Raw genomic sequence first — 17,736 nt, 5'->3', positions numbered from 1 at the left:
CACGCTGCTCTCCCCCCAGCCTCCAAAGCAGCTGCAGCTCTGGGGCTGCCAGGCTGCGGCCGTGCTGCCCGGAGCAGCTCCAGCCAGGTCAGAGACATCCTCCCCTGGCCCTCCCCAGATAAGGTGGGAAGGGATGGGATGGGGAGAGTGTGGGGGTCCCGGACTAGGGGTGTGGGCATGTGGGGGTAGGTCATAGGGGTTACTCCCCTGACTCCCAGCTTCTCCCCCTCAAAAAAATTTCCCCACTAGTTGCTGTCCCGGACTGTCAGGGTAAGCAGCTGGCTCGCCGAGACACTTTGTTTACTTAGGTTTACCTCCTTGCCTGCGGATGCTTGAGGTAAACAAACCATCTCTGCCCCCCCAGCGGCTTATCCTGATGGCCCGGGAGCCAAAGTTTGCTGACCCCTGAATTATAGGGTTGGCTTATGAACGGGTTATAAAAATTTTCCATTTTTACTTATCCATCTTTTTTTTGGGGGGGGGGGGAGGGTACAGGGGGAGGAGGTTGGCTTATAAATGAACCGGCTTATGATTGGGTATATACGGTACTTTCTGAAAATGTTGAAAACATTTGTCAATATTGGTTCAGGGGGGACTACTGCGAAAACCATTTGGCAGCAACAGCCTCATTTCTTGTCACAGACCAAGCTTCTCACAGTGAATGCCCATTGGGAGCATTACTACAAGCAGCTTCCAATATGCTATATTTCACTGTAGCAAACTCATTGTGAAGGATATGGGGAATACACTATAAGAATGGAAAATATTTTTCAAAAAGTTTTCCCTGAAACATCTGTAGCTTTTTAAGGAGTTCTGGGGGAAAAGGCAAATTTCCTCTTTTGTGATATCAGTTGGATTCTTAAAATTTCCTGTATTTCTGTTCTAAAGAGAATCAAGCTTTAAATGCATTTATATAGGAGCTAAAACAGCAGATACAACAAAGGCATTGGCTAGATAAAAAATAAATGCATGATCAATGGAGTATCTAAATGAGCATTCAGAGTGAGCGTGACAATAGCTAGAATTTATGTGCAATCCAGTAATTGAATGTGTACAAACAAGGCGACAGCAGTTTTCAGTTCCTAACTAAGGCCATATCTACATTTACCAGAGATCAAGGCTGCTGTGATTGATGCTGCGGGGGTTGATGTAGCGGTTCTGGTGAAGACCTGCTAAATGAACAGCAGAGCGCTGTCCGGTTGACTCCAGTATTCCACCAGTACGAGAAGAGTAAGATAAGTCGATGGGAGAGCATCTCCCGTCGACGCAGCAAGGTGTAGACACTACAGTAAATCGACCTAAGCTACATCGACTCCAGTTATGTTATTCACGAAGCTGGAGTAGCGTAATTTAGGTACACTTACCACGGTAGTGTATACAAGGCCTAAGATACTGTACCTCCTTAGCACATGGAGTCAGGATTTTCATGACAATCTCGGTATTGGACACACTAGCATTTTAGGCCCATAGAATTTCTCTTTGTGAACATACTTAGTTTGATATGAAAGAGATACTTTTTGACTAGACAGTGCTATAGAAGAGAACACCTGAATGACACAAGCTATAATAGACACTGTGATCTGGGTGGATACAAGTCCCACTGGTTGAGCTCTGGCACAAAGTTAACATACACTTACTTTATGATTAGATTCTCAAACTGTTTGGCACACCTCCACTGCCGGATGCAGGACAAACAGTAGATGTGATTGCAATTGGAAAGGATTCCGAACCTTCTCTCCGAGGCCGACGGTTTCTCATACACCACTTCCATGCAGATACTGCATACTTTGTCCTGACTTGCCTGAAAGGCAAAGGCCTTCTCCATCTCATGTTCAAATGCTGCCATGCACATCTAGGTCATAAAACAGAAAGGACAGAAGCAAAGAGTTACTTTGAGTCTCTGCCATATTTGCACAATGCTTCTACCTTGTAAAACACAAACAAATCTATGAAAGGCATGTATAAAGAAAAAAACATAGTACTAGTACATCTAACTCTGTTAAGAATGTAGTTCATGCCTTTTGTTTTATAAAACATCCCCAAAAAGATGTTAAAAGAGCACTAAGGTTGCAAATTCCAGCCCACAAAAGTTAGAAAACGCCAGAATTTAGATTGCTGTGCAACCTTAATACACACCCCTTGAGTATGCATTAGGAGACAGCCTTTAATTACATGATCACAATCTGTTTTTTTCCCCACAGGACACAGGCCTTACTCAGTGCACAGAATTATGGTGCTTACTAAATGAGCAGCTTTCAATATTATTTTATGCTTGTTCACTGTGTGGCCCCAGGCCTTATTTACTGTACACTATTTAAACCCTGTTCTGAATACAGAATTATTAAATTTCTTCACGGGGTTTTTTATAGCGTTCATCACTATGATATCTGAGTGCTTCACGAACATTGATTTAGTCTCACAATATTCCTGTGAAGCCAGGTGCTATTACTTTTCCCAGGCATCTTTGTAACTTTTGAGTGCTTGTCTTTACAACCATAACATTCTGTTTATTTTGATTAAAAAAAAAAAAGAAAGAAAATCACCTAGGAAATTGCATCCAAAAAGTTTAGAAATTCCAACACGTGGCATCATATTGACCCCCCCATAGGTCATCAGCCAGGCTGGAACCATTGCACAGACCTCAGCCATTTGAGTAACAGAATAAATGATAAAAGCAACAGAGTCCTGTGGCACCTTTAAGACTAACAGATGTATTGGAGCATAAGTTTTCGTGGGTGAATACGCAAGCATCTGACGAAGTGGGTATTCACCCACGAAAGCTTATGCTCCAATACATCTGTTAGTCTTAAAGGTGCCACAGGACTCTCTGTTGCTTTTTACAGATCCAGACTAACACGGCTACCTCTCTGAGAATAAATGATAATAGCAGTAGGGCTGTCATCCTTTATGTGAGCCAGCACTAAAGGGAGATGAGGGATGCTTTGCCAGTGGGTTTCACAGGTATTTGTTGACGACAGAGGAATATTGAGACTCAGGAATCTCAGGTTCCATTCCAGATTCTGAAGAGAACTGTATTCTGGTGGTTACAAACCCTTCTGCCCCTCCATCCCCCCTGAAACCTGTACTCTCCTGTCCACCCACGCGCTTCTTTTTTCAGTCTCCCCACTCTGGCTCCTCATTCCAGTCCCCATCCCCTTACCCAGCCAATTCTTGTCTCCCACCAGCTGCCAGTACTAATCTACTCCCTCCATCTGCCTGGCCCAGATCCAGCTCTTGTCAACTCTGCATTCTAATCACGCTGTTCCCGCACTATGCTGCCTCGATGCCAGTAGCGGGAACACTGAGGAGATAAGTGTTTGTCTTTGGCTCTCATTTCCAGTGCCCCATGCCACAGAAGCACACAGTAATTGCTGGTCAAAAGAATTGCTCTCCCCTCCCCTCTGCCCCCCCCCCCCCCCCCCAGACTGGAGCATACTCAATACAGAAGGAATCTTTGAAGAGTTCAGCTGCCTAACTAACAATTCCTTACTGAGCGTGTGCAACATGAGATTTTTTTTCCCCCCCAAAGGCTTATAACTTGAACAAATTTACACTCCCCCCACCCCCCCCAGGAACAACAAAACCACATCCTTAAGAAAGGCAATCTCCCTGCCAAATTCCAAGCCCTTGCTCAAAGCACGGAGGCCCTCGAGAGTCTCAGCAAAACAGTTGAAATCAGGGGAAAATATATTAAAAATTCTTACATTCTCTGAAACAGCTGAATTTTTGCTGAAATTTTCCTAAAAAACTAAGCTTGATGGAGATACCCAATATGGAAAATTTCAGCCAAACAGTTACAGTTTGGCAAAGTTATAATTTGCTGAAAACAGGGGTTTATAATGAAAAGTGTTAGGCATTCTTAGCTATATGCAGTGCTACCAGCTCTACCTATAATACAACTGTATTAAACTTGGCACAGCAAAAATTCCCGCTGCTAGTTGATGGAGAACACAATTATAAAACCAAAAGGCCATCTAGCACAGTGGCAGTGATAATGATTTTTTTTTTTTTTAAAACAGCTTTTACTAACAAAGCTACTGTATATGCAAGAGAACCAACTGTACTATGAGCAGCTGACTTGCCTCTGATTAATAGATTTGGACAAGGGTTACAGAGAGCTCAATATAACTGAAGTGAACTGAGCCTAAAATCCTATTCAAATTGGGACTGGATGGCTCAGGAGTGGGATGCAGCAACTTTCCTGACCTCAAATTGCAGCGGATATCAGCAGTAACTGGAAGTTACCATCTGATTGCACCGCGGTGGACTATGTGAAATGAGTTGGTTGTCTCAGGTCAGTGTGGTCTGGAAGAAGGAGTACAAGTAGAGTTTAGAGAACCTGGTGACCTTTTAGGCATGCTGCAAAAGCCATCTGTTTGAGAGGGTTTTTGGAGAGAGCCAAGGGGATTCTTCCCAGAATGATGAAAAAGGTGAAAAGGAGTTTCTATAGATGGCTGACTGAATTCCTGTTGGATGATTATTTTAATGCAGCTGGTATTTTGTATCAACAACATGTTCGGGTGCCTAGAGCCTTCAATAGGTCTCTTAATTATTTTAAATCTAAATTAAATAAGTATATACACAAATGCTCTATAAAGCACTAAAGTTAGCCAGTAACACACAAGTGTCTGTGGGCTTTAGAACAAGCATATTTATATCATGTTTTAGACCCAAGTTCAATTTATGTTAATCTTTACCTTCTCATGAGCCTTCCTCTGCTCTGGGTCAAAGGGATGAAGTACTTGCAATTCACAGATTTCACACACATCTCCATGGAGGTAAAGACACCGGTCACCAAACTGGCATTCCCCAGCTGCTGCATAGGGACATAGCTGCTGTCCATCAGCATAGGAACTTCCAGCCACTGAATCTTCTTCGAGCCCACTGCAAATAGCTTCTAAATATGAATGGGGCTTCACTTCCAGATTATCATTTTTGTCACTGCAACACACTGGGTCACTCATGGCACTGTGTCTCACCTGTTCTTCACTCAAACCACATAAATCTTAAAGAAAAAGCATAGTATGTAGCATGAAAGACCACAGGAGCATAAAAACAGCTACCACCTGTTGAATTATAGTTTCCTTGTTAATAGTTAAACCCTTTCACCTGCTGATCTCATGTATTTAGCAGCTTCCATCTCCAAAATTATCCAGCTTTACAGCCTTAAACTACCCACCGTAAAGCTTGAAGATACCAGGTACAGCATATCATGCATTTTCATTTTAAGTATTATAGAAGCCAAGCTAAAACTGCACAGATTTGCACTTAAAATGTGAAATAGGACTTTAAACATGTTCTAAGTGATTGAATTCACTCACCACAATTAACACATGGTCCCTTCACTGGCCAACTGCATATTCTATTTTTTTGGGAGGGGGGTTTGGCGGGGGTATATCAGGGGGTTTAACTCTGATACTGTCACTTGTTTCCTCTGCCAATGAGCCTTTTGGGAAATTTCAGGTTCCCCTAGATAACAATTGTCAGGCTCCTCTAGATACGAGATCAGCAATCAGAAACCCCAAACTTCCCCACATACATTCATTCCCACATCATCTCCGACACCGTCCACGTCTTCAATTTAAACACAAAGCTATACCCCTCATACAGAAATAAAACAGCTTATGGTGAAAAGAAAAGCAGAGATTATGGTCTATTTACTATTTCTGTTCTCTGACATTGCTATCCAGCTTTCCTGAGCATCCAGGGGGCCTTAGCACAGGGACCCTGGGTAGGAAGACTGGGCAGCAGAGGAGATCTGGGGTTCTGCAGGGCTGTGATGAGGAGGAGGATTCAGCATTGCAATCTCAGAGGATTGTGAATGGGGATGCGCAGAGGGAGAGGTCAGTGGGGCAGGGGAGTTGGTGAGACCAGGCTGGGTATGTGTGTAGTAAAGGAGGTCTGGGGCAAGTGGGAGCTCAGTCCCTCTGTGCTGGGGCATCAGCAATGGAAGGGCTCCCTTAATGCTGGTGCCTGAGGTGCATAGGAAGGTCATCAGGGGGATGTGAGAGGCAAAAGTTGACTATTCACATGAGTAAAGTTACTAACATGCATTAATGATCTGGAGGATGGCGTGGACTGCACCCTCAGCAAGTTTGCAGATGACACTAAACTGGGAGGAGTGGTAGATACACTGGAGGGTAGGGAGAGGATACAGAGGGACCTAGACAAATCAGAGGACTGGGCCAAAAGAAACCTGATGAGGTTCAACAAGGACAAGTGCAGAGTCCTGCACTTAGGACAGAAGACTCCCATGCACTGCTACAAACTAGGGACCTAACGGCTAGGCAGCAGTTCTGCAGAAAAGGACCTAGGGGTTACAGTGGACGAGAAGCTGGATAGGAGTCGACAGTGTGCCCTTGTTGCCAAGAAGGCTAACAGCATTTTGAGCTGTATAAGTAGGGGCACTGCCAGCAGATCAAGGGACGTGATAATTCCCCTCTATTCGACATTGGTGAGGCCTCATCTGGAGTACTGTGTCCAGTTTTGGGCCCCAGACTACAAGAAGGATGTGGAAAAATTGGAAAGAGTCCAGAGGAGGGCACCAAAAATTATTAGGGGGCTGAAGCACATAACTTTCGAGGAGAGGCTGAGGGAAGTGGGATTGTTTAGTCTGCAGAAGAGAAGAATGAGGGGGGATTTGATAGCTGCTTTCAACTACATGAAAGGGGGTTCCAAAGAGGATGGGTCTAGACTGTTCTCAGTGGTAGCAGATGACAGAACAAGGAGTAATGGTCTCAAGTTGCAGTGGGGGAGGTTTAGGTTGGATATTAGGAAAAACTTTTTCACTAGGAGGGTAGTGAGGCACTGGAATGGGTTACCTAGGGAGGTGGTGGAATCTCTTTCCTTAGAGGTTTTTAAGGTCAGGCTTGACAAAGCCCTGGCTGGGATAATTTAGTTGGGAATTGGTCCTGCTTTGAGCATGGGGTTGGACTAGATGACCTCCTGAGGTCCCTTCCAACCCTGATATTCTATGAAATGTTTGTGGGATTATGCCCTATGCATGTTACAAATGCAAACACACCCTTTATAGCCATCACTGAAATGAAAGTGATGAAAAGCAAAGAATGGAATGCAACAGAACTACTGCTAAAAATCATCAAGCCAGGAACAGTGAAGAGACTGACATTAACTGTTCCTACTCACCTCTATCCCTAAGCACTAATGTTCTCTTTTTGCGTTTTCCGGGCTCATGTGTTTTGCTCTTGATTACAGGCATGTTATGCTCTGGCAGAGGGTTAGGGCTGTTGAACGATGGTGAAGAAAGGCTGGGTGGCCCAGTACCCACTGCACCACCAGACCCAGATGGTCTGGTGTGATCATATCTAAAAAGAGAAAACAATGTAATAAAGTGCCACAAAAACTAAGATCTAGTTCAAAGCACAATCATTGTTATTCCAGGAAGCTAACAGATAATGTGGCAAACTCTTGATTTCCACTAATGAGCTTGTTTATTCAATATATTAGCTCATGGATCATGATCTGTTCAGATACAACATGGATGAGGATACTACTACTTAGGATTTCTACAGAACATTTTAAGGATCTCAAAGCACTTTACAAACATTAAGCCTTACAACAGCCTTGCGAGATGGGATCCCCATTTTACACAGAGATTAAGGCCTACATTTTGGACAACCTGCTGGATTTTAGCTACTCAGCAGCTTTGAAAATCAAGTCATACATCTTTCATATTGGGCACGGAAAGACTGAGGAACCCCATGTCAGACACTTTTGAAAATGTAGATTTAAATGATTTCTCCAAAGTTGCAAGACAATGCTGAAAGGACAATATTCTTAAAGCGTGTGTGTTCAATTTAATACTACTATTCTATTACAAAAAATGTTTGCTGACATTTATTCAGATGTGGTAACATCAAAATATTGTGTGCACTGCCAGTTTGTGATCTCTCCTGCTTTGCTAACTGACAGCAGCAGCAACACTCTGTGCTCTTATTCACACATACAAATATGGTGTATGCGTGTGTATACATAGAAAAACACACACACACACACACAGATATAGATGGATTTTTCAAAAGCACTCAACATTGGCCTAACTCTGCTCCCACTGAAATCAATGGGAATTTTAGTCTTTAGGTAACGGCATGTTCATATAAGCTCTGTGTTCTTGGGGAACCAGGGCGCAGTACCCAGTCTGACTCACAAAAGACACCCCCATGCCAGCCTCTGCTTGAACCAAAGCCGATCAGAAGACTTACAAAAAGCAATGAAAAGGCAGTGGGAGACGCACCTAAACCCCTCCGGACAAGGGTGACAGGATTAAGGCAACTCCCCTAGCCTCATCTGCATCAAAGATGGGACAGGGAGGCATCTCCATTAGCATACAGAATGAAGAACAGAGATTCCAAGGCAAGAACTGCACTGAACTGAGAGACCAGAAATGCAGGAAAGCACTGCATGATGGGGAATCTCTGCTCTAGCTTAATGACAGGTTTCAGAGTAGCAGCCGTGTTAGTCTGTATCCGCAAAAAGAACAGGAGTACTTGTGGCACCTTAGAGACTAACAAATTTATTAGAGCATAAGCTTTCGTGGGCTACAGCCCACTTCTTCGGATGCATATAGAGTGAAACATATATTGAGGAGATGTATATATACACACATACAGAGAGCATGAACAGGTGGGAGTTGTCTTACCAACTCTGAGAGGCCAATTAAGTAAGAGAAAAAAAACTTTTGAAGTGATAATCAAGATAGCTCAGTACAGACAGTTTGATAAGAAGTGTGAGAATACTTACAAGGGGAGATAGATTCAATGTTTGTAATGGCTCAGCCATTCCCAGTCCTTATTCAATCCTGAGTTGATTGTATCTAGTTTGCATATCAATTCCAGCTCAGCAGTCTCTCCTTGGAGTCTGTTTTTGAAGTTTTTCTGTTGTAAGATAGCCACCCGCAGGTCTGTCATTGAATGGCCAGACAGGTTAAAGTGTTCTCCCACTGGTTTTTGAGTATTATGATTCCTGATGTCAGATTTGTGTCCATTAATTCTTTTGCGTAGAGACTGTCCGGTTTGTCTACAGCCAAGCTCTAAGATACAACCGCATTTGCTCCAATCCCTCAGATAGAGACAAGCACCTACAAGATCTCTATCAAGCATTCTTAAAACTACAATACCCACCTGCTGAAGTGAAAAAACAGATTGACAGAGCCAGACGAGTACCCAGAAGTCACCTCCTACAAGACAGGCCCAACAAAGAAAATAACAGAACACCACTAGCTGTCACCTTCAGCCCCCAACTAAAACCTCTCCAGCGCATCATCAGAGATCTACAACCTATCCTGAAAGATGATCCTTTACTCTCACGGATCTTGGAAGACAGACCTGTCCTCGCTTACAGACAACCCCCCAACCTAAAGCAAATACTCACCAGCAACCACACATCACTGAACAAAAACACTGACCCAGAAACCTATCCTTGTAACAAAGCCCGATGCCAACTCTGTCCACATATCTATTCAAGTGACATCATCATAGGGCCTAATCACATCAGCCATACCATCAGGGGCTCGTTCACCTGCACATCTACCAATGTGATATATGCCATCATGTGCCAGCAGTGCCCCTCTGCCATGTACATTGGCCAAACCGGACAGTCTCTACGCAAAAGACTGCTGAGCTGGAATTGATATGCAAACTAGATACAATCAACTCAGGATTGAATAAGGACTGGGAATGGCTGAGCCATTACAAACATTGAATCTATCTCCCCTTGTAAGTATTCTCACACTTCTTAGCTCAGTACAGACAGTTTGATATCTTGATTATCACTTCAAAAGTTTTTCTCTTACTTAATTGGCCTCTCAGAGTTGGTAAGACAACTCCCACCTGTTCATGCTCTCTGTATGTGTGTGTGTGTATATATATATATATCCTCAATATATGTTTCACTCTATATGCATCCGAAGAAGTGGGCTGTAGCCCACGAAAGCTTATGCTCTAATAAATTTGTTAGTCTCTAAGGTGCCACAAGTACTCCTGTTCTTTCTGCTCTAGCTGTTAATGAACCCACGCCTGCACACACCCAGCTCAGTAGTTATCAGACCAATTCTAGTAATAAATCCTTTATTGTATCCAAAATACTGAAGCTGCCTGATTGTATTGTGAGCTCCCTGGAAGGAACACCACCCATAGCTAGGAATAATCTGTTCCTATTGTCTAGCCTGAACAAAACAACTTTGGTATACTCCCTTGAGCCATCAGTTTACCCACAAACAAATCTAGTGTTCTCCCTTGAACCATTGTTCTTTCCCTACAAAAACACCTACCCATGCTCAAGTAAGTGCTCTGATGCCTGGATCCAAAATCTGCATCAGTTCCATTGGGACTTCGTCTTCTCCTGACTGATCGTGCTGGGGCTCTGCCTGTCTCCAGAACTCCAGACCCTCAGCTACCACCACCACCACCTGGGAACCCTGATCGATTCAAGCTTCACGGACTGGTGAGAAGCCATCTCTCTTTCGCCTTCTGACCCTGACTTGTGTGATTAGTTATAGTTTTCTAAACCTAACTTTTGTAATCAACTTTAAATTAATTTAATATTATAACCATTCTGTTTGGCTCCCCTTGTATGATTATTACCTGGCAATAAATAACTTTCATGGTTAAGCTGGCTGTTTCTCTCACTCTCTGAGGCAACACTCCTTGTACCTAAGCTAAAGATCCCTGCAGCGCCCAAAAATCCTGTGGAGTTTGCTCATCAAGTGGGTTACTACCAGAACAATTGTAACGTAAAAGTATGGATAGGGACGTGCTGAACCTGGGGCTTATAAGTGCTGCTCAACCCAGCCTGATGAGTCTAGGGGCATATAAGGGTCAGCTTGAGAGTGCTGATTAATCCGGTCCTCTCAGATGCACTCTGTTAACATGTGTGTGTTCATCTGATTCTGGCACTGGAAGAACACAGCCCTGGGGAACCTAGGTCCTGTAAGATAGCTCCAATTGGGAGGGAACTTGCAGAACGGAGAAGTAGAGCTCCGTATGAGAAAAGACAATTACCTTTTCCGTAACTGGTGTTCTTTGAGATGTGTTGCTCATGTCTATTCCACAACAGATGTGCGTGCTCGCCATGTGCACTGGAAGTTTTTCCTCTAGCAGTACCCGTAGGGGAGTACTCTAGCGACCCCTGGAGTGACGCCTCCATGGTGCGGTATAAGGGATGCTGCATGCTCCGCCCACCCTCAGTACCTTCTTGCCAGACAACTCCGACAGAGGGGAAGGAGGGCGGGATGTGGAATAGACATGAGCAACATCTCGAACACCAGTTACGGAAAAGGTAACGGTCTTTTCTTCTTCGAGTGATTGCTCATGTGTATTCCACAATAGGGGATTCCAAACTCTATCTGTGGGAGGTGGGAAGGAGTTCACAAACTCTCGGGACGGAGAATGGTCCTGCCGAGCCCTGCATTCTCCCTGGTCTGAGATGCAATCGCATAATGCGAGGTGAACGTGTGATCTGAAGAACCCGTGGCAGCCCTACAAATGTCCTGAATGGGGACATGGGCCAAAAAGGCAGCCGACAAGGCCTGCACCCTAGTCAAGTGCACCTTCACAATTGGTGGCGGAGGGATTCCCGCCAGGTCATAACAGGTACGGATGCATGAGGTGATCCAGTTGGAGAGTCGCTGAGTGGAGATCGACCGACCTTCCATGCGCTCAGCCAAGGCGATCAACAGTTGCAAGGACTTTCTGAACGGCTTAGTCCACTCCAGGTAAAAAGCCAGAGCCCGTCTCACATCCAGCGTGTGAAGGTGGCGCTCCTCACTGGACGCATGTGGCTAGGGGCAGAGGACCGGCAGAAAAATGTCCTGACCCATGTGATAGGCGGAGACCACCTTCAGGAGGAACGAAGGGTGTGATCGGAGCTGGACCATATCTTTATGAAACACTGTGTACGGGGGCTCGGAGGTCAGGGCCCTGAGTTCCAAGACCCGCCTAGCCGACATGATCGCAACCAGAAAGGCCACCTTCCACGAGGGGGGTGACTAGGAGCATGTGGCTAGCAGCTTGAACGGGGGCCCCGTGAGACTGGCCACCACCCAGGTTTAGGTCCCACTGCAGGACTGGGGGCCTAACATACGGGAAGAGACAATCCAACCCCTTAAGGAATTGGCCAGTCATAGCATGGGAGAATACCGTGTGGCCCTGCACCGGCGGATGGAAGGCCGATATGGCCACCAGGTGCACCTTGACTGACAAGGGCGCCAGGCCCTGGGCTCTAAGGTGGTGGAGGTAATCCAGAATAAGCTTAATCGGGGCGGCCACCAGGGAAACACCCTGCTTGTCCGCCCATCTGAAAAACCGAGACCACTTTGCCAAGTAGGCTCGGCACATGGAGGGCCACCTGCTTTCTAGGAGGACGTGCTGAACCCCTTCAGAGCATGTCCTTTCCTCCCTACCTAACCATTCAGCAGCCACTCCGTGAGGTGGAGTGCCGCTGGGTTGGGGTGGAGGAGGCGGTCCTCGTCCTGGGAGAGCAGGTCTGGGCGGGACAGCAACTGCCATGGCGGGGCGACCGCCAGGCCTGTGAGGGTCCCATACCAATGCTGCCTGGGCCATGCCGGGGCAATCAGAAGGACCCGGGTCTTGTCCATCTTTATCTTTTCCAGGACCTTGCAGTTCAGCGGGAATGGGGGAAAGGCATAGAGAAACTTGCTTGACCAGGACAGGAGGAAGGCATCAGAGATAGCGCCCCCCCAGCCCCGAGCAGAACCAGGGACAGCAACAGTTCTGCCGAGTCGCGAACAGATCCACCTGGGGAGTTCCCCACACTTGGAAAAGTCTGTGCATCACCTCTGGGTGGAGAGACCACTCGTGCTGAGAGGAGTCCCTGCTCAAACGATCTGCCCTCTCATTCCAGGCGCCCGGCAGATGGAAGGCCTGTAGGCAGATGTCATAGGCTATACAAAAGTCCCACAGCCTAAGGGCTTCGGAGCAGAGGGCAGAGGATTGGGCCTCGCTTTGCCTGTTGATGTAGAACATCGAAGCCCTGTTGTCCGTGAGGACCCTGACAATCCGGCACTCCAGGTGCGAGCGGAAGGCCATGCACACCGGCCGTACCGCCCTGAGCTCCTTGACGTTTATGTGGAGGGTCAGATCCCGAGCTGACCACAGACCTTGGGTCTGAACGTTCCCCACATGAGCCCCCCATCCCAGGTCCAACACGTCGGACACCAGTTCCAGCGACGGGGCCCTGCCCCTGAACGGGACCCCTTGGAGCATGTTTCTCGGGGAGGACCACCACCGTAGGGAGGTGATTACTGGCTTGGGCACTGAGAGGACTTTGTCCATCCAGTCTCTGGCCTGGGAGAACTCCGAGGCCAACCAGAGCTGGAGGGGCCTCATCCTGAGTCTGACATGACGGACCACATATGTGCACACCAACATGTGACCCAAGAGCTGGAGACACACTCTGGCTGTTGTCACCGGAAACCTTGTGACCGTGTCTATGAGCCCCTACAGGGTCTCGAACCTATCTGGTGGGAGGGAGGCTTTGGCCAACGAGGCGTCCAGAACCGCCCCGATAAACTCTATGCGTTGTACCGGTACTAACTTGTTTAAAGTGGTGCACGTGGACAGAAGGAGCGCCACATGATCCCACACCTGCAACCGCGAGCTGCCCTTGACCAACCAGTCGTCCAGATAGGGGAAGATCTGGACCCCCCCGGCGCCTGAGGTAGGCCACCACCACCGACATACACTTTGTGAATACCCTCGGGGCTTTGTATCCGTTTGTTCCTTGCTAACAGGAGCCATATTTAGCACCATACTTTTTTGCGGATGCAAAAGCGTGCTCCCACTAGGACTGACTCTGCTAACAAAGGACAACACCCATAGGGTTTCATTGTGTCTAGAACTAGGATCTGATGGCTTCGATCCTTCAGTATCGAAGTTTTTGCCTTCACTTCAGGAGCAAAGGACAGTACTTTCAGCAGGATACACTTTTTATTCCCTGAGAGTTGAGAGTTGACACAGGCCTCTCAGTACTCACAGAACCAGTGGCTATGGAACTGGACGGTTTATCTGCTAGTGCATCCTGAAGCAGTAAGGCTTGGAGCTGATGCTCTTCGCAAGCTACTGGGGTAAAGGTACTGCAGAATGAGAACTGTGAAGGTTGTCGACCTTCCCCCCCCCCCATCACATATGGGCATCCAAAGTGGGGAACACAGCAGGACAAGATGCACACCTCTTAAATCCTACCCACTTCCCCTTTGGATCCACCATAGTATCTGCACACCCACATCAACGTGAGTGAACAAAAACTAATAAAAATACTTTATAAAGAAAACACACTAAAATTTCTAACATTAATACTAACTGAGAAATCTAAGCTAACTTCAAAGTGGTCAGATGCAGGATGGATCAACTTGGAAAGGGTCCTACTGATTAATGGTGCATGAACTGTACTGATATCTGACAAGACAATATTTTAATTTCTATAGCACCACTTATTTAAGGAACTCAAAGCAATCAGCCTGGTGAGGTCAGATTATCCCTATTTCACAAGAGGTTAAGGCCTAAACTTCGTATTAACATTAAAATTTCTATCACACAAATCAAGAAATTCAGCATAAAAGTTCCACAGCAACCTTAACTCTGTCCCCTTTTTCCCCACAGCATCCGAATAAACAACAGGCATAACTCTACAATTTCTTATTATTTGTATTACAGTAGCAGTCAGAGACCCAAGTTAAGACCAAGCCACCACAGTATTCAACACTACAAACATGAGATGACATGGTTTCCTAACTAAAAGGAACTTGCTGTCTTTAAAAAAAACCACCACAAAACTCAAGGACAAAAAGCCATAGGATCATTAAGATTAATGCAGAGCACAAAGATACAAAACCAGGAAACTGCTGAGTACCCAACTTATCCATCAGGAGCGCAATGTTTGCCTTTCATGTTGGTTTTATAAGCCTTTCATTATCTTACTCTTTTTTATAAACGCATCCAATGTATCTTTGTTGCTGTTGTTCCTTTATTTCCTAGAGTGCACAAACCTATTATCTGCATCTTTTCTAGTTGTGGGGAACACACACTATACTAGAAGAGTGGCAATTTTTACCTGCAGCGAGCTCCATAGGCACATTGTCCTTTCTGGTAGTATCTGCAGACAGTAGAGGGTTTGCTTGTAGTTAAGTCATGTGAAAACAAACACCTGCTTCCTTCACGACACACCCCTTGCATATAATACCTGAAGGGATAAATGGTTACAGCCACAGAGATCAGTTACATATGGTAAACTAGGACAAACACTTATTTTCTAGAGAAAGGTTTTAAAGAGCATTTCTCTCTCAATCCTGCCCTTTGTTCTCCATTACAAGAAAAATCCCAGATAAAGGATTACACATGGGGAAAAGCAGTTCTCTATACTCCTAACTCCAGCTGGAAACTTAAATTAGCCACTTTAATCACATTATGCAACACTTCTGGTTAACACCTTCCTAAAAGGTCCTATTGGTAAATCACTAAATACTTTTAAATAGGTGCAGCTGAAATACACAGATTCTTGGTCACTGAAAACAAATATTTCCTTTTTGCATTCTTTTTTTTAAAAAGGTAGTAGTAATGAGCACTAAATAACTCATAATTAAACAGAGCAGAAATACAAGATAAACTATTACATAGTGTTACTTTCAACTCTCCATCCCCATGTAATTTTTTTAAACCAGGGAGCAGTATTATAGTAAATTGACAATAACGACACAAGGCAAACACTGGTCCCTCTAACAATTTGTTTTAATTAACTCGGTTCTTCTGCAAGTTGCTCAGGAGATGGCCAGATGCAAAAGGCACAATACGCTGGGAACTGAAACCAAAACAACAAAAAAGCACCGCTCTGCTAATTCCAGAGGAAGAGACAGATCGTTGACATTAGGGAGAAACAAACCCCGACCCCGTAAGCATGACCCCCATACAAAATAACTCGTAATTTGCAGCTTGTATCACGTAGCTGCGCTTAGAGAGCCCGGCAACCTGACAGGACCCGACTACACGCGTCGGATTCAGTCGGGTCGGGACTGCAAACAACCCGACCCCTGGGCTCCAGTCCCCTCCTTCAGCCGCTCTGGGCCGGGGCGCTGAAGTGAGCCCCGCTCCACTCCGCGCCAGCGGCAGCCCGACCAGCTCGCTCCGGGAAGCAGCGGGGCCACGCGCCCCGGGCCCGCTTGGCAACGCGCTCGTTTGTCCGGCCAGCTCGGCCAAGGCTGAGGGGCCCGGGCCGACAAACGCCCTGTACGGAGCCGCGTTCGCCGGCCGTTTCCAGGCAGCCCCGTACGGCCCCGCGCGCCGGGCAGCGCGACTCGCCAGGGACTGGCCGGGCTCCTGGGGCCCGGCCTGGCGCCGCACCGCACGGCCGGTCAGACCAACGGCAACCCTTGGGCTGGGAGGCGCCATTTCCAGACGCTGCGGCACCAGACCGGGCCGCCCCGGAGCCGGCTCCAGCTGCCGTCCCGCTGGACTCCTGGCACATAGGCCCAGTGGGCGCCGCACCCAGAGCCGCGGGGCCGAGAGCGAGTCCCGGCGGCCTGGTGCGATAGCGGGGCGGGGGTCGAGGGCAATGCCGGGACCCGTCGCCCCCACTCTCACCTGCAGGTCACCTCCTTGGTGCTCATGTCTCCGCTCCCCGGCCGCCCCCGCCGGCAACCGGCACGCTCCCCCCGCTCTTGGTTGGTTCCGCTGAGCCCCGGCCTCCTTCTGAGGGAACTAACGCCCCCTGGGAAACTATTCACAGCGCACTGAGCCATAGAGACAGAGGGAGGGGCCAGAGCGTCGCTTCCGTGAACCATAGAGATGCAGGGAGTCAGAGCGTTTCCCTCCTCAGCTATAGACACGGCGTGGGGCGCCCTCTGCTCAGACCATAGCCGTCAGGATGAGGAAACCGCCCACAAGCCCGTGAATCCAGAGTACCCTAGACAGGCAGGCGGAGAGCAGAGCAGAGCGCTCCCCTCCCCCTGACATGGATGGATGCAGACAAGGGGGCACGGTTCAGTGCCTAGGCAGGATTAGTAGAGTCAAAAGTACCTGGTTCAGGTGGTGCCCTCGGGTCTCCGTGGCAGGCACAGTGAGGCCAGGGGGAAGGTTTCCTGTTTGAGGTATCAGCAATGTCCAGCCCGAGCCCCCCCCCCCCCCCCCCCCCCGGTTGCTGGGGGAATTAATTCCTAGACACCTCAATGATGTTTTGTGAGCACCACACACCTTGGTGTTGCCAGTTTTGGTTGAATGTATTCCTGAAAGTTTCATCAGGTCAATCTTTAATTAAAGATTAATCTAATTCTGGAAGACTCCTGGACAATCCTGAAAATTTGGCAACCCTAGGTGAGGGAGGGAGGTCTTTAACAAAGGCTTTCTTTATCCAAACCATTCACTAGTCATTGGAGTTCATGGGGCAATAGCACAAACCAGGAGTTTAAAACTTACTGACAAAAAATCCTATCCTTTCCAAGTCGCTCAACTTTGGTTTATCAAAATGTTGTGATGTTGCCATTTCACCAGTTCTCTATCATGCTGGAGATTTTCAGGCTCAACAGGACCTGATTAATATAAAAAGCAAGTAGGGTTAAAAAAAGAAAAACCATAACAAAACCCTCCCATTTCAGGCTCTTTTTACCCCATTATGGAAAAAGTAAAAAAGGCATAAACTCAGTATCCTTTTCTTTTGCAGGTTATCCTCAGGGACACAACTGTGTAAGTTCTGTCCTCACTACCTATGCCC

At 46.9% G+C, this 17,736-nt stretch overlaps 1 protein-coding gene across 2 annotated transcripts in view; it reads right to left on the bottom strand.

The window, feature by feature from the left end:
- The window catches only part of MKRN2 (makorin ring finger protein 2), a 29,326-nt gene extending 12,643 nt beyond the window's left edge, over window positions 1–16,683 (bottom strand). For both annotated transcript variants that reach the window (XM_065407703.1, XM_065407704.1), the window contains exons 1-5: window positions 16,611–16,683; window positions 15,088–15,216; window positions 7,147–7,325; window positions 4,698–5,005; window positions 1,638–1,852 (exon numbers count right to left, since the gene is read on the bottom strand). In XM_065407703.1, the coding sequence (XP_065263775.1) occupies window positions 1,638–1,852; window positions 4,698–5,005; window positions 7,147–7,325; window positions 15,088–15,216; window positions 16,611–16,636 (857 nt within the window). In that variant the 5' untranslated portion in view covers window positions 16,637–16,683. The remainder of the gene's footprint in view (window positions 1–1,637; window positions 1,853–4,697; window positions 5,006–7,146; window positions 7,326–15,087; window positions 15,217–16,610) is intronic.
- Window positions 16,684–17,736: the final 1,053 nt, after the last annotated feature.

The sequence above is a fragment of the Emys orbicularis genome, chromosome 7 (genome assembly GCF_028017835.1).
Source record: "Emys orbicularis isolate rEmyOrb1 chromosome 7, rEmyOrb1.hap1, whole genome shotgun sequence".
Lineage (NCBI taxonomy): Eukaryota > Metazoa > Chordata > Testudines > Emydidae > Emys > Emys orbicularis.
This window is presented reverse-complemented; position numbering and strand designations above follow the sequence as displayed.